A 21,254-nucleotide genomic window follows, 5' to 3' on the forward strand; every position below is an offset into this window, starting at 1 on the left:
TGCAGAAACACAAGGATAAGCCAATGCATGGGGTCTTCTTCAATAACATTGGAGACCTTGGCTTATCAAAGCGCCTGACGTTCGCTTTTCTCAGGTCGAGTGGGCTGAAGTCGGAAACTGGGGGGGTTCATCATGGCTTGCCAGGATGGTATCTTCAACAGTTTAGTCTACCGCAGTCGTGTGATGGGTATAGAGGTTCCTGACTCAAGGTGCCGTGAGGCGTCCGAGACTTTAATGCAGTTGCTATTAGCAAGTCCAGCATATGCGGTCTCGGCTTATATCCATCGACATAACGCGGCCCTAAGAGTGTTGTATTACCATCTACGGTACTCTTACGGTATGGACGAGACATCAGTGTTGCCCTACGCTCCAGGGGATATTGAATTCGTTGTGGGGAACGAAAAGTATCGAATTTATTGTTACTATTCGTTCCCCACCCTCAGGCTCATACAAGCTAATAAGCATGATGTCGTCCTTCATGAACATCAGAGAAAGACGATATTTTTCGTCGAATTTTCAGCTCCTGGCGAGACGACTATCTTCGGAAAATAGAAGGATAATCGGAAAAAATATCAAGATTTTTTCATAGAACTCCGCAGACTCTATCCAGACAATTCTGTCAAGATGGTTGTTTTGATTATTGGAGTTCTTGGTAGAATTATGCCCTCTCTTGTCTCGAATTTTAAAATTATACCGGCTTGCCGAACAGAGGCAGAAATCTTAGCCGGACAGATGCAGAAGGCTGCCATTCTCGGCTCACTGCGCATGCTCAAGGCGCATGATTTCCGGACCCAATGGTCACTTACCTCATGGTGTGGGGATTGGTCGTTGGTTGATAATGCTGGCGCGCCCTCCCGAATGTATCGGGGCTTCGGGGGATAGGGCCTGACCAGCGCGTACTTCGGTAGTAAACAATAGTGATAATAATAATAATATTTATGATGATTCTCTGATCACATACGAGAAAAAAGGAAAATAGAAATACATGGCAAATAAATATCAAGTTATACATAAAAGTAACACATGTTATTTGTGTTTGGTGTGAGAAATGAGAAATATGAAAAAAAAGGAATAACAAAAGCTCAATCTGGAATATTTAGAATGAACAGAATGAAATTTATGGAAAACAAAACAGAACAAGGTGATACGATTAAATCGAGTGGTGTAGTTATGGCTTGGTCAAGACAATGTTTCCTTTTCTTTATATCAGTTCAATACCAGTGACTTGTAAAACAGCTGTCTATAGTATAACAATTTTCAATTGAAGGTAACTCAAATATAATTCAAACTGAGAGGTTACGGCAACAATGTTGAATGTTAGAACTAAATTCTTACCGCGGTCATTTTTATTGTCTTTGCATCGCCATTGTATATAATTGAAAAGTAAGATGATTCCATAAAATTTGCCCCCGTAACAAGATAGCTTCTGAATATCGATAGGATGTACGAGCCAATAGGTGGACCAGTTCGTTGAATACTTTGAAACATCGGTGAACTGATCAATATTTCGCAGGTCTATTATATTTGCGTCCTCAAAATGCCATGAATAGTAATTCGGTTTCTTCATTATCAAGCGTCCTTATCTGCATAGGCGTAGTGTGTTCTGTTTCTTGTGAAGGTGACTTTGTTTTGTATTTACTGAATATATTTTATTACATTTATTAAAAAGACTGTTATTTATTAACTTTAAAATATAAGATAGAGTTGGCCGATACTTGTTTTTTAAAATACATTATCATAGATTTTCATCACATTCACACTTTATTGTGAGATAATTAGTTGACCTAGTCATTAAACTCAGGTATAAATGTTCGTTAAACCCAGGTATAACTGTTATTCATTAATTCCTAGAACATTATTAGTCTCTAGGTAGATAGTAATATTTCGAAAAGTATATATAAATCACAATGTATGTAGAATTCAGTTTGTTAGTGAACACGCTTGAAAAAGCTACTGTGCAGCGAAACACGTGTTAAGGATTTGTTAATCTGTTCTAGTGAAAATCTCACAATGAAGTGTTTTTCAAAATACATCAACTTCGAAATAGTTTTTGAGGTAAGTAAACAACTGACAAATAGCTGAATAATATGATTGAATTTTATTATTTTTATAGTATTAAGATGGATGCCGTAGCAGGTCCAAGTAATGTACAAAGAAAGCGGAAGTTTATGTCATTAGAAGAAAAACAGATTGTCTGTAGAGTGTATGAAAATTTAAAAAATACACCTCGTACAGTGGAAGCTGTAGCCCAGTGTTCATTTTTAACAGGAATATCCGTGTCGACAATTGAACGCATTGTACGTGAAAAAAAGGTGACTGGGATTGTGCAAGCTCCAAAAGTACATTGTCGTGGTAAAAAAAATTGAATTGGACGAGTACCAGAAAAATTTTGTACGCTATACCATTCATTTTTTTTGAGAATAAAGCGCCAACCCTCGAATCCATTAGGACAAAGGTACTGGATAATGATTTCATTCCAAAAATGAGCAAAGAGAAGTTAAGGAAAATAATAAAAGAAGATTTAAAATTTACATATGCCAAACGATCCCGTAAATCTGTCTCAATAGAAAGAGAAGATATAGTCACATGGCGATGGAGATATCTTCGCTCAAATAAAGAAATGCGTTCTGCTCACAAAAAGATTCATTATCTGGACGAAACGTGGGTGAATGCTGGTCACACAGTATCTAAGATCTGGAAAGATACTACTGTAACTAGTTATCGTCAAGCATTTGTGGACGATTTATCAACAGGGTTACGCGGGTCAACGGGTAAAGGGAAACGACTAATTGTCGCTCATATAGGTAGCGAGAGTGGCTTTTTAGACGATAATGCACTAATGTTTTTATCCAAAAAAACAAGGGATTATCACGAAGACATGGACGCCCAATGCTTTTTATCGCCAGCTCGTGGTGGACGCAATAGCTCCTGCTAAAGGCATAACCATTTTGAGACTTCCTCCTTACCATTGCGAGTCAAATCTGATATATTTAATCTGGGCTCAAATTAAGGGTTACGTGGTTCGTGAAAACGTGACATATAAAATTTCTGAAGTCCAACGTTTATTAGAACTCGCAATGGAACGGATACGGAAAGAAGATTGGGCTAATGCTGTAGCCCTTGTGATCAAGGAAGAAGAGAAAATGTGGAGATTGAACGGGATGGTAAACACTGTTTTCCACCAAATAATAATAGATTTAAGTGTGACTGGGAATTCCTCTTCGGATGAGTCAATGGATTCTGAAACTTCATAAGCATAACATTGTAGTAGGAATAATTATTTTGTGAATTTTTCTGTTTTTTTGAAGTACTGTATTAGGCATAATAAGAAAATGTAATCAGTTTCACCATTGACACCAGATAGCGCCACCTACTATGACAATTTTCACGTAATTACCTATGTGGTACGTCTCTGTAGAGTTGGTAAGAGGATTATCCGTTGGTCACTTCAAATGCGACGTTGGTGATGAATCACCTTCAATTGAAAATTGTTATAGTATAGGATCGAATACCGTACACAATCCTATCATGTAGTATATCAAATAGCTTCGTACCAGGCTGAAGTGAACTATATTTTTTGTTCAACTTCAAGTCCATCTTTCCCTAAATACTTCATATAGTTAGCTGGAGCTATCTTGAGAAGAAGTTTTGGGTAGTTATTCAATTGAATTGAGGAAGAGTAGATTTGTTTTTTCCCGAATGGCAAGAGATAGGTTTTGCTGAAGTTTAATGAAAGTTGTCTATGGTCGAACCGATCTCTGATTTTTTCTAGATCTTTCTCTGCCGTGTTCTTGACCTCAGACCAAGATGAGGGAGGGTGAGTGTAAGCCCACGCACTTAGGCCACATGTGACCCATTGTACATCCTCCCGAGGAGTTGTCCTCCTAGGTCGTCGTCCATCCTGTCCTTTCCAGGAAGGTGGACAGGTCGCTGGGAGACATCTCCTTTATATCGGCAGGTGTAGGCCAAGACTCGCCGAACACACACTCTCTTATTGACGATAACTCCGGGCACTCACACAGGACATGCCTGACAGTCTCATCTTGTTGTTCACACATCCTGCATAGAGGTGTATCCACTAGCCCCATATTATGTAGGTGTTTCCTTAGCTGACAGTGGCCAGTCAGAAATCCTACTGTAAGGCGTAGATTTTTCCTGGTCATCGCCAGATATTTCTTCGGCGCCAGCTTCCCAGGGTCGCCCAAGGTGATCCTGGCAAGATTACATCCTTTGATTTCATCCCATCTCTTTAGAGATTGAGCATGGGTGTAACTTTTGACTAGTTCCGCAATTGTCGAAGTCATCAGGCCGTGGGTGCCACTTGGTCCTAAAATTCTTAGTCCAGCCGCTTCCTTGGCTAAAGAGTCGGCAATGCGATTACCTTTACTCCTGTCGTGCCCTTTAACCCACCTCAGGATAATGTTATTATCTACCGAGGCCTTGGCTAAATTTTGGTGGCACTCTAGTGCTAGCCCTGAAGTAAAACGGTGTCTGTTCAAGGCTAATAGTGCTTGTCTGCTATCAGTGCAGATTATTATGTTTTTGCCAGAAATTCTTTTTTTGGTTATTTCTTTTGTGGCGATTGAGATACCAGGCAGTTCTGTTTGGACCACGCTGGTATTTCTTCCCATTCTCCACTTAATCCTTAGGCTTAGTGATCTGGAGTACACTCCAGATCACTAATTTTTTTTGAGCCATCTGTATAAATCCGTATTGCATTTGTAGCATCTGACTCTGTGTTCTGATTAATTTGTATTTTGTAGGGTTTATTAAACACAAACCTGGGTTCAATTGCATCACTTGTTGCCTGCAGCAGAGGTTGCGCAGTAAGCGCTTCCCGCCATAGGCCCAACCTCAATCGACCCATTCCTACTTCTAGGTTTACACTTCTAGGTTTACCATGGCCATTAACGCAACCTCCTTAACGTACAGGTCCAGAGGGGTCAGACCCGTGATTAATTCCATTGCCGCGGTTGGTGTTGTTCTCATGGCTCCTGTGATGTTTAAACAAGCCAGTCGCTTTATTTGATATAATTTTTGGATGGCCGTTGCTTGTAGAACTTTCGGTCCCCATGCAATGGCTCCATACGTTAACATAGGTCTTATTATTGCAGTGTAGATCCAGGCGACTACACGGGTGAAAGACCCCATGCGCGTCCCACTGTCCTCCGACATTGCTCATAAGCCACGTATGCTCTTTTTGCTCTACTCTGTAGATGAGAGTTCCATGTTAGCTTCTTGTCGAGGATAATACCAAGGTATTTCACCTCTTCAGAGAAGTTTAGTTGACTTTTGAAGATTTCGGGAGGTTTTAAGCCCGTTAAACTTCTTTTCCTGGTGAAAAGGACCATCTCAAGACCTCATACCAAGATTGCTCAGAGTGAAGAACAACAGTAACGTCTGCAAAACTCATTATGCGTCTTGTGGTTCCAATAGGAAACAATCCGTTTACCTAAATACTGAAAAGCAACGGACTCAGATCATTTCCTTGCGGCATTCCACAATCGATTTTCTTGCCACTGGTTTTCATATTATTTTTTTTCACAATCTGTTTCCTATCTGTGAGATATAGGTCTCTATCAATACATATGCATTACCTTTTATTCCAATTTTATCCAGAGTGCATAGTTGAATGTGTTAATATTTTCGTAGTTCCAAGTTTCATTTATAGTGTTAACACATTTCATTGTTGAACATTGTTATCCTCTCAATCAGAGGAATTGAAAATATTCAATCAAAAATATAAATGAACCACCAGGTTTTATGGAAATTTCCATGACATTACTCCATGGACCAAAAAACTAATTACTGAGTAAATATGCAACATTCTTCAGAACTCATGAATATTGTTGATTTTGATCACTCCTTCTTCATGAATAATAATTGTGAACTGATAGATTCACATTCAACTTCTTTCGACTTTTCAATTACTATGAAAGAGAAATATCTAAATAAAAACAGCCATTGTCTACGTAGCCTAAGCACTTACTCTAATTGCGCTCTGTAAGTTGGAACGACATCGACCATCACCAGCGAGTCGTCGGGAAACAGCAACATGGAACAAAGAGAGAATATAATTAGAATCATTAAAGACAACTATTAAATTATTTTCTACATATATTTCATGAAAATTACAGAGCTGAACCAGTTTTATTGAAACAGTAATTACATTTAGAATAAGTACACCACATTAAATACAATAGAAACATTAATGAAATATTAAAATATGCACCCTCAAGTATTCATTTTCAAGAGCTTGTGGCATAGAATGTTGAAAGTCATAAATAAATAGACAGACTAATTCACATTAAGTATTACTTTTTTGAAATATTCTCGATGTTTTGCCTTAAGACACTTGCCACAAGGCTCTTCAGTACCAAATTGGAAAACATAGAAAATACACACACTTCATTCATGAATTACGATTTTTAATGTCACGGAATAAGCTTGATCTGCTTATGTCATCGATGACATCGTAATGTAATTCATTCACCTATTTGATTCAATCCCAGACAAGAGGAATCTTATTTGAATTGAAAGGGTTATATTTTTAGGAGTGTTTAATTTTTGGGATGGATGGAGTAGTAGAAAGCCAAAAACTTTCTTTCCCAAAAATTAAACACTCCTAAAAATATAACCCCTTCAATTCAGAATTGAATTCTTCTTGGTAGTGAGTTTATTGCATGTTCATTTGATACGTTGGTAAAATTTTCCTTCATGATGTTTGCATTTTTGATTAGTTTTCACCTGACCTCAGGTGAAATTAGTCGTCATTACTCAGGTAGGAAGTCAAATGATTCAAAATGTCATTATATAAGCACAAGTTGAGTGTTTTCTTAACCGTACAGTGTGAATTCCACTGGAAGGCTTACTTTTGATCAAACAAACTAATTGTGAGTTTTCAAAATTCCACACTCATTCAATTTCAATCCAATATAACTCACATTAGAAGAGAAAATTGATGATATCATGATATTGATGGCTTTGTGAGCTAAGGAAGGTTTGGAACTCTTTACTCGGTTCAAATATTAAAGTCTTTGTAGTAAAGTTGCTTTCGTCGATCTATGTAATCGGTTTCCACATAAAGAACTTTATTTGCAAAGCAATACACGAAGTGTACATATATTGTGGATATAAGGCGGAGATTTTTCAACGTTGGAAAACTCTTGTATCGATTTTTTGTGCATTGTGCGCGTGCTATTTTTACATTATCGATGAATCTTATTTGTGTTGCTTTTGTCGACGGTGATTTGCATATTTGCTAGTTCATTTTATCCGGGTATTCAGAACGTCGTAAAGTGAAAAAGATAAGCAATAATATGCCAGTAAAATGTACAATGTTCATATGAGACGGACATTTTTTATATTTCTTGCGATAATAATATTTCAACTGAAAAAATTACCCAGTTCATATTCATGTAAAAAGAAAGTGTAGAAAGACGAAATTATCACAACACAACAAAGTTTTTGTTTCGGGGTTGAAATTAGATGATTTTAATGTATTTCCACGTGTTAAAACCGAAAGTGACCATAAAAATTATATATTAGCTCTTGTTTTCAAAATATAGTATCATTATATTATATATATATATATATATATATATATATATATATATATATATATATATATATATGTATATTGGTTTTCAACAAATGAAATATTTCATCACCAACAGTTGGTACACATGTTTGTTTACATAACACCCCTCTCATCAGCTGTTCTTAAGTAGTAAACATAACCTATGTGAGTTTGTCAATTGTACGCACGTGATTGCTATTGAAATTATCGTGTGAAGTTGATTTTTAAATTAATTTAAGTGCTGATCTGAAATGCCTCGAAAGTGTGTGAATTCTGTCGATAGCTTTTGCTATACATGTGGTGAAATAACATTTAAGGCTCAGAAACGTAAAATGACACCTATCGTTAAGACAGCCTATGAACATTATTTTGGTGTGAAAGTTGGGGACCAAGATAAATCATGGGCTCCTCATATATGTTGTAATTCTTGTTCCGTCATATTGCGAGAGTGGCTGAAAAATAAAAACCGGGTAACGGCTTTTGCAGTACCTATGGTTTGGCGTGAGCCTACCAATCATACAGACGACTGTTATTTCTGCTTAACTCCTCCCATTAAGAAAGGTTTATCTATGAAGAAAAGAGGAACGGTTAAATACCCTAATCTCCCATCTGCTCTTCGGCCTGTACCACACTCAGACAATTTGCCAGTCCCTTCTCCACCCCAAAACTATGAAATTTTAGAGGAAGGTGATGAAGACGATTTAGAAGGAGCAACCCATCCTTCTACATCCTATGATCCTGATTTTGAGGTAAGCGATAGGTCTAGTGATCCGCACAGAATTAGTCAAGCAGAGTTGAGTGACCTTATAAGAGATCTTCGCTTGTCTAAGGAAAAGGCTGAGCTGTTAGGGTCAAAACTACAACAGTGGAATCTTCTAAAACATGATGTGAAAATATCTCAGTACAGACAGCGTCAAAAAGATTTGCTTCCTTTTTTTGAGAAAAAAGAAAACCTCGTAGTTTGTTCTGATGTTAATGGTTTGATGGACTGCTTGAATTTGGATCACACTCCATCTGAATGGAGATTGTTTATAGACTCTTCAAAACTAAGCTTTAAAGCTGTACTTCTGCATAATGGAAATCAGCTACCCTCTATTCCTATAGGTCATGCAGTTCACATGAAGGAAACGTATATAAATATGAAAACACTTCTCCAATCAATCAAATATGAACAACACAAGTGGCACATCTGTGGTGATCTGAAAGTCATTGCTATACTCCTAGGAATGCAATTAGGGTTCACCAAGTACTGTTGTTTTTTGTGTCTGTGGGACAGTCGGGATAGAAAATCTCACTATAAAAAAATGAACTGGCCTACACGAGACCTAAACCCTAATGAGAAAAATGTAGTTTACGAGCCTCTTGTAGATCCTAAGGATGTTCTCCTTCCCCCATTACATATTAAGTTGGGACTAATGAAAAACTTTGTGAAGGCCATGGACCAGGAAGGACAAGCTTTTAAGTACTTGAGAGCAAAGATTCCCAGGTTGAGTGATGCTAAAGTCAAGGAAGGCATCTTTATTGGGCCTCAAATCCGTGAAATCGTAAATGATCCTGCTTTTGACATGATTTTAACAGGAAATGAAAAAAGAGCCTGGGAAGCCTTTAAGGGGGTTGTACATGGGTTTTTAGGTAACAAAAGAGATAATAACTTCACAGCATTGGTTAAAGAGCTTCTTCAAGCTTACCACCAACTTGGATGCAACATGTCCTTGAAAATTCATTTTCTTCACTCTCATCTTAATTTCTTCCCACAAAACTGTGGAGCTGTGAGTGACGAACATGGAGAAAGATTCCATCAAGACATTGCCTTAATGGAACAGAGATATCAGGGCCGTTGGAATGAAGCAATGCTTGCAGACTACTGCTGGTCTGTGTGTAGGGATGCTCCAGAAGTGTTTTATAAAAGACAAGCTAAACGACAGCGATCTTACAATGAATCGGATGGACTTAATTGAAATTTGGTGGTACAAACTTCTTTTATTTGTCAAAACAATTTGTCAAAGAATAATGTTTTTTTTATTAATTTTGTACTTAAAATATTCTAAAAGAAACATAACAATATTGTTTTATGTACTTTCACTTTTCACGTATAGTATAACTACTCTTTAAGAATAAGTACTGTGTATCTCAAAAACCAGAGCTAATAAAAATTTTTCATTGTTATTTTCGTTTTTATCACCCCAAAATTAGTAGAAATTGACTAAATTAACCTTTTCCATTTCCCTTATAATGGCAATTATTACATTAGAGTTTATTGACAAAAATCAAATCATGTTTAGCAATCAATCTGGTTTTCGAAAAAAACATTCTTGCGAAACAGCACTACAGTTATCGTTAACTAAATTTACTAATCAAACAGATAAAGGTAAAAATGTTGTAACTGTTTTTTTTGATTTCAAAAGGGCCTTTGAAACGATTGACACAAGCATTTTGCTTCAGAAGCTGAGAAAATATGGGATTGAGGGGATGGTTTATGAATGGATAAGTAATTATTTATCAAGTAGGAAACAGAAAGTACGTGTGAACGATTATTTCTCATCATATATAACAAATCTCACAGGAGTGCCACAAGGTAGTGTGCTTGGTCTCCTATTATTCATTCTGTATCTGAATGCTAACCTGTATATTAGGGAATCCTAATTCACTAAAAAAAATAAAATAAAATAAAAATTCAATTAGCTGGAAATATAAAGATAAAGAAGGTGAAAATAAATATAAGTGGGGGCGGCATTTTTCAGTTTTTGCCCCACCTAGAAAAATTTGAAGTCAAGGGGCTGCTTAAATACACACGTATTAATTATAATTGTTTACTTTTTATCCTCTTACTTAACGACGTATGAGGGTTGTCGTTCGTAGGGGTGCAACAGCTAGTTAACAGAGAAACAGATTTTAAACAGATTTTTAAACAGATCTGATGACGTCAACTTTGTTGGTGGAAACCTTGTGGAGAAATAAATTGTAGTTCTGGTATGTAGGCGTAACAGTTTTATTGGACGACAGTCATGAACTGAAATTATTTTCCTTCAGCTAGAAATAGTTTCGCAAGAGTAGAAGGGCTACCATTTCAGATATTCATTTGTGAATAATATCTGCCTCTAACGCACATGACAGGAGTTAATAGCTTCGGGTTGCTATCGGTTCTTGACTATCAAGATGAGGATCACTGATAGGAAGTAATAGGGTAGGTACATATCAAGTGTTCTACATTATTGCTGATGCAGTGTAATATAAAACACATGTCAAACTTTTTTCAATAATCTCAAACAAATAAATCAAACCTACTGTTCGAAAACAAGGCGCAAAAGATGGAAACATGAGCTTGTTTCGACTCAATTCCCGTAACAGTGTAACATACTCTTATATTAATTGAGAGAAACGCGGTTAATTACGTCGCCACCCCAAAAACTAGTGACTGAAATTCATGTTTATGTGAACAATGGTTGATTCATGATGAAGTGTCTAGCCGCGAAAAAAAGTATATTTGAAATTCACATCATTGTAACCTTCTGAACAGCATGTAGTCTCGAGTATCTATCAATATTATTATTATATAGAAAAAATGAACCTGTATAGGAATGTAGGCGTCAGTTAATAATAATAATAATCTCTTTATTGTCTCAGAAAGCCACAGGAGCAGAAGTACAAATGAAAAAGAGAAAAACGTCAATGTACAATATTCAAAAGAAATAAAACTATACTAAAATAGATGTCACAAGGTTATGAAATCAAAAATGTGTTGAAAATAAATAAATATATATTTTTTGAATGATGCAACTCATTTTCCTTTATTTTCAGTATTTTAATATTAATATATGTTACAAAACGGATTTGAAGCTTAATAACTCCTATTTATTATATGCGAGCGCTTTCGACAGCTGGTCGTGCTATCATCATCAAGGCTCCACTCAAAAGGATGACACGTTCAGTTTGAATAGAGCCTTGGTGATGATAACACGACCAGCTGTCGAAAGCGCTCGCATATAATAAATAGAAGTTATAAAGCTTCAAATTATTTTTGTAACATATATTAATATTAATATATAGACCGTGTGGGTGGAGTTATTGGATTGGACAGATGATTGGGCAATTCATTGCCTTTCAGTGGTAGAGGAGACAATATGTCCTTGTGCGATTCTTAGTCGATATGCCAATCAGTTTCTCCACATACGCACAGGTTTATCCTATTCTATTATTTCGCGTTAACTAAGAATATTGTGTATTTTAAATTGACTGGCAAATAAATATTATTATTATTATTATCACATTCTAAAACCACATCCGCTCGATGAACGAAATGGAATTTGTAGATACTTTCATCGATTGCCATACCACAATACAATTCCATATAGTATCGCAGATGTTTCAGAAACATTTCGTTTGATTTTTATCGTTTTCTTGCCGGGAAACAACACAAGCAGGCATTATATTGAAAAGTTCATGAGTTGGCCAGCCATACTTCTCCAAAGTTTCTGCTTTCAGTATATTTCTCGACTTCAGGAGTTAAACAATAAACCTTCGTTTACCCCAAAAATTGAATTTCCCGTTCTTGGTGGGCGTCTAGATTGTGTCTCGCTGAATATAAATTTTTCACGTCAAGGCTGTTCTTGAGACAAAGCATGAGTTGGAATAATTTTAAAACAATATTAATGGAATATTGTAAAGGGAAGAATTCGTTCAGATTTTAATTAGATTTATTTAACTTATTTGTTCCTACCACTATGGAACGCCGTTTTACTTTTCATTGTCACAAATATTCATTCCTCAATTTATTCACCTAACAATTTATTTGTTTGGGAATAAAATTTCAATGAATATATTTGAATGACTGTCAAAGTTTTCCCATGAAACATTGTTGGTAATAAAAATAGACTTTCGTTTGTCTGAAAAGATAGCAAATTAACTTTCCATACTGAATAATTTTCTATGAATAATAAAGATTGTTATATTTCAATTTTATTGAAAGTGTTGAACATTTCCAACATTTACTTAAATGCATTCAATTTAAAATTTTGTTACAACTTTTCTGCAAAACATTCTCAAGCAAGTATCATTTTATTTCATCAATCTTTTTAAAGAGTTAATTTCTGACAAAGAATTGAATTTTTTGATGATTCAAAAAGTTTGTTGTATTTGAAAGATAGATTTAAAACGATTGTTGATAATTTTAATTCGGAGCTGGTATCGAGCGGATTTATCAAGAACTTCAAGTGTTACATATGGCAACATGCTAGTTCATTCATAGTACGACAAAACGCCGTTCAATCGTGGCACCGAATAAAAATTATCAACAATCAAGTTAATTCATGTATCACTGAAATTCAACAGACAAAATAATTTAGCTCATTTCAAAGGAATATTAATAATTGGTATTTCGTAAAAATGAATTGTTTTGACTGTTGCATTTAGGTGATACATGAATTGAATTGATTGTTGATAATTTTTATTCGTCGCTGCGGTCGAACGGATCATTACCATACTATGACCAACGCCATACATATATGCAGTTGAGTAGTTCCACAAAAATACGCCCGACGTCGGCGCCGAATAAAAATTATCAACAATCTATTTAATTCATGTATCATTGAGATTCAACAAACAAAATAATTCAGCTCCTTTCAGGTGAATATTAATAAAAAGCAAAACAGCATGCCACGCCGTTTTAATTTTTATTATTATTCCTTTGGAAAGAATTGAATTAATTAGTTTGTTGCATTTCAGTGATACATGAATTAAATTGTTTGTCGATAATTTTTTTAGGCGCTGCGGTCGGACGGAATATTGTGTTACTATCACTAGACTATCATGTTGCCAGATTTAAAAATTCAGCTTCTGTAAGAATCCGCTTGACGCTAAACGCCGAATTGAAATTATCAACAATCGTTTTAATTCATGTAACTGTAATTATCAACAAACAATTTTAGTAAACTAGTAGTAAACTATTCGATAGTTTCAAAAAAAGTATATATGACAAACATTTACTTCAAAAAATTTCAAACAATGAATCTATATTATAATTGTTCGCAACTTTTCATCAAACAAATTAATTCATATAACATTTCAAATCAAGTGTCATTTAAAATAGAACAAATTTTGGGAACAATCGTTTGTGATGTGTCGAACAAATGCATGAATCAATTAAATTGAAACAAATAAATTGTTAGTTGAATAAATTGAGTAATAAAAATTAAACAGCGTTCCATATACCACAGTGAAAAATATATAAATATTCAATTCAATATATTTATCATATTTTGTTTGGTACAATATCTACTATAATAAAAATACATCGTAAACCCAAAGGAAACATAGAACATACTTAAGCAATGAATGCTTGTATCGTAATGTTCCATTCTTCCATTTGGGTATCTTAATTTACTTTTTTATACACTGCGAGTTTCGAACAATAATAATGATAATATTGATAATATGGAGTAGATGAATTTGAAATTTATCATAAGATTAATTTTATATTAGTTAGGTTGGTTAAGATAATGGGAAAGAGAAAATAAGAAAGAATAAGTAATAAGTTATAGACTAATAGAGGAGTGTGTATCAGTTGAAAATTAAATTTAGACTATTGCTTTCGAGAATGAAACTTTTAATGTTTTGTTTGTAGTTCGCCATTTTTGTTATTTGCTTTACTTTTAGAGGTAACATATTGTATAGTTTAGGTCCGAAATAGAATATAAATCTTTGTGTATGACTTTTTCTGAATTTGGGTATTCTGATAGATAGATCCTCAACAGATCTTGTATATTTTTCAGCAAGATTTTTTTCGTAGTTCTGTTTGTTTTTGAATATCCACTGAAGGCATTGATAGGAATATAGACCCCTGACATTCAAGATCTCGGAATTTTTATATAACTGATGTGTTGAGAATAACCTAGGTTTCTTCAATATAATTTTCATCAAAGTGTTCTGTGTTGTTTGAAGTCGTTTTATTGTTTTATTATACATTCCACCCCAAGCATTTATACAATATCTCAGGACAGATTCCGCTAGAGATTTATACAATATAAAGATATTTCTTTTATCCAAAATATAATGTAATCTTCCCAAACACCTAATTGAAGCAAAATTGAAGAGGATATTTTTTGAGTGATTCATGTTCAACAATTATTTGATGTTTACTTGATAAATTATCGTACATTGAGCATTGTCAGTTTTTTTTCACTATCATCAAGCTATCTCATTAAAAAATTAGCACACACAAATCTAGGTAAAAATATTTCCCAAAATTAACTCTATTTATAGAGTTTGTTTAAAGGTGATTAATATATAAAATGATTTTGAATCCCTAAAAGAACCAATACAAATTGAAAATTAACAAGAACAGCTGAAAGTAATAATTATACTAAGCAAGAAAACTTCGAAATGAAATTACAGTGAAATAAAATACAAGTAGAAAAAATAGAACAATTAAACAAAAAATGAAAATTAAGAGATTCCAATCCAAGTTACTTTACGACGTTTCGATTGTTAGTATCTACAATCGTCTTTCGGGTGGTTGGTTTGGAATCTCTTAATTTTTTATTATTTATATTTTGTTTAATTGTTCTATTTTTTCACTTTTATTTGATTTCACTGTAATTTCAATTCAGAGGTTGATTGGATTATTCCGTTCACAAATTATCGTCACTATACTGATCCTCAGGAGTGGTAAGTATGAGCCTCGGATTCACGAGGTCTTCCCTTTTTTATGCGATTTTTAGCACAGGTGAGACGATACGCATTTGAGACCTAATCGTCTCAGACTTGAGATCGAACCAACATTCAGAAGTTTCATGAAGGAATATCATCAAACAACCGGATACAGTTTGAACATGTAAATTTTTCATCACTATCATTTTTCGGGTTTGGGGTCCGTCTAACTGTGGTCCTTCTTCACGATGTTTCGCCGAAACACATGACTAGCTTCTTCAGGGGTGCTGGCATCTAGGATATTGAAGGCGGAATGTTTTGTCTGATCGGCTATTAAATTCATACTCTAAATGAGATGCTGAGGGAAGCTGTGGTTCCGACGCAGTAGGTTGTGCTGATAGTAGAGGATCTGTGCGGAGCGCTGCGGAACTATTTTTCTTTCGGTTCCCAACTAGGTTGAGCTTCAGTGTTTTTTTTCTATTAAAATTGTTCGCGTGCTTGAGGGTTTTATTTTTAGCCGACTATAATATTTTTCAGCTAGTGTTGATAACTCAACTTCTTCAACGACCATGATGAACCCCTCAGTTTTCAACTTCAGCATACTCAACCTGAGGAAAGCAAGTGATTTGATGAGCCGAGGTCTTTACTGTTGTTAAAGAAGACCCCATCCATCGACTTAGTCTTGTGTTGCCGCAGCAGTGAAGAGAGCTCTACGGATTTCATGCAGGACTTCTGCTGAACGGGTTCTAACTCGTCGACAGAGTTGTGATCACCTTCTTCATTGTCGAAAACGCAATTGAGTTTATCAGCCGTTTGGGTAGCTACCCTCAGGAGAAATGCTTCAGTTTCTGCTCTCTCTTGGTCGCGGACTATGCAGAGAATTAAATCCGAACTCGTGATGTCTTCAAAGGCTCTATCTAGTATCGTTCTGTCATGTGGACACTCCAAACTCGAAAGTTCACAGAGTCCTTCTTGAGAGGAAGTAGAACCGTGGAACGGACGATTTGGAATGCAAACAACTATGGAGATGGATCACTTTTCGGGTCTTTACCCCGAATCTACTTCAGCACTCCAAACAAGTAGAGTAAGATTGGAAAGGCAAGCATATTTGTAGCAACAACTTTGTTCCTGTACTGATTCTTGTCACAAAGGGAGTTCTTCACGGCTGTTACTACCTCTTGCGAGTGGCGTTTTTCCATCTCTAGGTAAGTTTACGTTTCTTCGCCATCCAGATGGCGCAGATGCTCGTAGATGGAAGCATCCTCCCATCTACGAGCTGCACATAATCCCCGCATCGTCCTCTTCTGAGATGAACATTGATCACCTGGACCGAAAGAAGATTTAAAGATTTCTGGCAAGATATTCCAGGATTGGCTGACTCTAAGGCGTTCATCATATGCAGAGACTCTGACTGTCGGAAGACTTTGTGTAATAATCATAACTCACTCTTTACATATCAATGAATATATTCTCGTATATTGTTGTTTTATTTGTGAATAATTCCTTCCTATGTTAGAAAATTCAAAACCCATCCACCATTTTCCATTCCGATTCTACTAAGCCCTACTCATAACTAACATCACGCCAATTACAGTCTACAAGCAATTTTCATCTTTTCGAAAGGAAAAATATTGCTTCGTCACAAGTGGAATTATTATGATTCAACCAAAGTATAATGATTTCTTATTTTCCTCAATATCCTCAGTGAAAAATATATGTTCTTCACAGGAAAGGTTTTTTAATTCCAATTGTTCGATTAAATAAAAATTTCCAACATCTATTGAAGGTTACTTTTTCAAACTGACACGTAATGAGAGACTTTTAAATCATTTTTGTGACATAACAGTGCATATTATATGGGTTTTTGGAAAAATGTGGCTTGAAAGATGCTTGTTTTCCGCTGCGGTTGAAGTGACCAAAATGACCGTTTCAGCTCGTTATATTTTTGTGAATTTTTTTATGCAATGCTCATGACAAAAATGACCGCTTCATCGTATAATACGCCACCTTTCTTTTCATTATCTCGACATTACCTACCCCAATCGCTGGAATAGATGTCCGTAGTCCGTAGTCCTGATATGAATTCTCTAGATTCCTATTTATGGGGTCTCTCGGAGGCGAGGAACGCCCCCTGCAATGTTAACGGGTTGACGGTCACCCAGAAACATATACTTTATTAAACACAACTAGGTTATGTGCCTCTTGCCGCCAAGGCTCATGCATGGTTTTGATATTCAGATCGTTCAAATGAAAACATAGCTGTAGATGTGTAGGTGAGCTAGATACTACTGGAAAAAGTTCATGAGAAAACCAGGACAGATTGTCTACAGGAAGTTTTCTATGCCAGTTTTTCCATAAACTTACAAACGGTCATTTACATGTCGCTCATGGAAAATATCAAGGGCTTCATAAATCAACCCACCGTGACGGCGGGATTGATTATGATAAACCCTAAGTGCCGTGATATTACTAGTCAGCGGACTTTTTGAAAGGAACCACTTGAAGTGTTTGTAAGCAAGCCAAGACATTTCCATCTACGAGCTGCACATAATCCCCGCATCGGATTTTTTGAGATGGACTGTTGCACATTTGTTCATTGGTTATTATTATTTCAAAACTGAAGCAGATATCGTGTTGTATTAATAATTCTCAACAAGTCAGTGTATTCATAAATTCTCTGGCGATGTTCATATGTCCATATTCATAAAGCAGGCACTTGGTTGATTATTGACAACACCGCGAATAAATAATTCAATACATAATAGGGAATTCGTGAACATGTACTGAAAATAACAAGGGAAACTTCATGCATAACGTTTGTGGGGGTTGTTAGTTATTCAAACGGAATATGGGTATACGGTTCTTGGTGTTTGCGTCAGTGTCTTTGATGTGGGAATTCTTGAATCAAGAGTTTATTATGGTGAATAATAAACTCTTGATTAGATGATGCTGGGGGTATCATTTGTTCATCTTGAAGGTTTGAAGCTCAGCATATCCGTAAGCATCCATGATTGTCAGGAGTTGACTTCCAAGCTACAATTTACATCATAATTCAAATTTTGTTGAAGACAATTTAAGTAGAAGTTTTCGTATGATTCTGAAACAAAAATGAGTAAAAGAAGTATTCTGATAGTCATTGATGAACATGTAAAACATAAACGTTCAGTGAAAATCTCACAATAGTGTTTCTTGAATACATACAAGGGTCTTAACATTTTATGACTCTTTCAGGAAAACAACAGAAGGGATTGTCAATTTTATTTGAAATATAAGGTTGTTTCGAAAACAAATGTCAGCACTAATTGAACAGAAGCTTATTGCTACCTTTAGAATCTTTATCTAAACCTTTCATTGGATTTGAAATTGAGAGTATCATGACGATCCAAATTAAACATATTCAGCAATACATGAAAACAAATGGTGATAAGATTTGAGATGGCATCAATCATTTAGGTTAGCTAATTACAATAATTTGGTTATACCTAAGGAACCGTTGAAATATTTCAAATAATGATACAAATAAAAATAATAATGATGATGATGACTTTCGAAAGAAAAATAATAAGAATAAATGTTTATTGAATCGTCAGATAGGAGATAAAATACATTATTTTCACAAATAGTACTTTACTAGCATCTGATATCAGTTAAAATGATGACTCAAGCATTGTGTTGTACTGTGAAAGCCATCGTTATTGAAAAAGTATTTGGCTTTGGAATTATTTTTATCATCAGAGGTAGATTTGAGAAAAAATGTACCTGCAAAAGACGGGGAATTTGCAAAAAACGAGGTTGAGTGTTTCTGAAGCCCTATCAAACCACCCTTTCGGTAATGATCTTGTATCTTTTGATAATAATTATTATGATAACAGTAATAATGTTTATTTTCAAAAAGTAGCAAAATACAGAAAAAAAATGTTGTCCAACTTTGAAAAAAGAAATGAAAAATCACTGAAGATAGAAAAGCTTGTTCGTGATTTAGATAGTGATAATAATATGGTCTAGAATGAAACAGAAATTATTATAATTGACAATAACATTGGGACAATGATTACACATTGAAATAGTTACCTAAATTTTTTGTTCGTTGTTTGTTTTTTTGTCAAGGTAGAGTTTTGGCGTTTTATTTTGGTAGGTGGATTGCCATAGTCAGATAAATGTCGTATTTGGGTGATTTGGGGGTGTAATTGTTCATTGTAGAAATTTTAGGTCTATGAGGTGATTGAATATTCTTCTATCTGTAGTGCTCATCCATTGTTTTACATGGTATTTAAAAAAGGTGTAACATCTCATAGATTTGAGGTTTTCTGATAGTAAATTGTATATTCTTGGTGTAAGATATTCTGCAGAGCGTTGACCGGCTGTTTTTTTGCAGGTCGGAACTTTCATGTTTTTATTTTTTTTTCGAGTTTCATAACGGTGGTCGATGGGTGGTAACTTGATTTTATTTTTGTGGATATACATTGTAATTCGTTGGTGAAATATTTATCTTGTATCAAGCATATTGGTCACTGAAAATACCTTGCCACTGGTATATTTCGTGTTCTTCTTTAAAATTATTCTCAGGATTCATTTTTGTGTGCTACTTAAATTATGTACGTTATTTTCTGCTACACCTCCCTAACCTAAGATTCTGTAAGATAACTGAAATTGCACAAGTGCATAACTACAGTTTTTCAATCTTTTCCTAACAAAGAATTCCACTAGGTACTTGAATTAGTGAGTAGACCTCTCAATTTGTTTTTCACTTGCTCGATATGTGAATCCCATCTCAAGTATCTATCACTTGTTATTCCTAGATTTCTCAAGTGATCTTTTTCTTCTATACGGGTGTTATCTCCAATGTCTAAGCCGAGTGATATTGAGGAGGATGTGAGAGTACAAAAAAAAAATTAGGAAGTGTTTTCTGTTGAATGCACAACCTCTTTCTGTTAATATTTCCAACTTTATGTAAGCCACAATTTGTATAATATCGATTTCGAAGCTTCTAGTGCACCAACTTTTACAGCCAAATCCTGGATCCTCCCTTGTAATGATGAGTATTTTTCAATATCAATATATCCAGAACTTTCACGTCAAACTTTCGCAATTTCAGAAAGAAGTTTCTAATTTCATGTTGAACTTTCCATAAAGCCTCTAAAACGTTGGAATTAGTTTATTATTATCCAAGTTGGGTAACTTAATATAATTGCTAAATTCTGCCTGCTTCTTGATCAAAATTTTCTTTGGCGTGCTATGATTCTTTCTATAGAGAAGAGATTCCTCTTCAGCTGAAAAAGCATCACTCTATTTCCACTATTACCTAACACTTGATCTAGTGATCTGAAATCGTCTTTTAACTTTATCTTCATGCGAAGAAATGTTCACTGTCCAAATTCGAAACGATTATTGACGATTTTCATGAGGGAACTTGTACCGTGAAGAGTTACATCCTACTGACTGCGCCATGAATTGATGAGGAGAGATATATACAAGAATTTTTTGACAGAATTGTTGACGAGCATCCATTTGAGTTTCTTTACACATACTTTCAGGAGAATAACTGATTTTTCAAAAATTATTTTGAAAATCCATTTCTGCAATACGTTGATCTTGTCTATGAAAACAGTCTCTCACACCATATGTTGATTGTGACTGTGCCAATGACTGTGACAATCGACAGATGCTTCATTTGAAGGTCCCATCTGAAATGCTGATCTATCATTATACCAAGATATTTTATGGTTTGGGCTTCAGAAATTTGTGAATTCAGACCAACATCAATATCTTCCAAATGTGGCAATTCTGATGAACAGTTGAGTTGAAAGTAAGTTTATTCTACTGAAGCCATTCAGCTATTTCAGGAAAATTATTCTCAATGATTTCCTGAAGTTCATTTCAAGTGTTTGTTTTATAAGTAACATCAGTATCATCTGCAAAACTAATGATTTTCACCAAACTATATATGTTAAATAAACTATTCATGTATATAATGAAAAGTACTGGTCCCAGAACAGACCCTTGCGGACATTGGAATGAAACCGACGAGGAA

The 21,254-nt window shown here is 35.1% G+C and overlaps 1 protein-coding gene across 8 annotated transcripts in view; it reads right to left on the bottom strand.

Moving 5' to 3' along the window:
- Syt7 (Synaptotagmin 7) overlaps positions 1-21,254 on the bottom strand; it is a 703,683-nt gene that overhangs the window by 58,574 nt on the left and 623,855 nt on the right. For all 8 annotated transcript variants that reach the window (XM_074179490.1, XM_074179533.1, XM_074179453.1 and 5 more), the window contains one exon: positions 5,990-6,001. In XM_074179490.1, coding sequence (XP_074035591.1) covers positions 5,990-6,001 — 12 coding nt within the window. The remainder of the gene's footprint in view (positions 1-5,989; positions 6,002-21,254) is intronic.

Source organism: Leptinotarsa decemlineata, unplaced genomic scaffold (genome assembly GCF_025532065.1).
Source record: "Leptinotarsa decemlineata unplaced genomic scaffold, Ldec_3_MD MMD2_P_RNA_scaffold_1, whole genome shotgun sequence".
Taxonomy (NCBI): domain Eukaryota; kingdom Metazoa; phylum Arthropoda; class Insecta; order Coleoptera; family Chrysomelidae; genus Leptinotarsa; species Leptinotarsa decemlineata.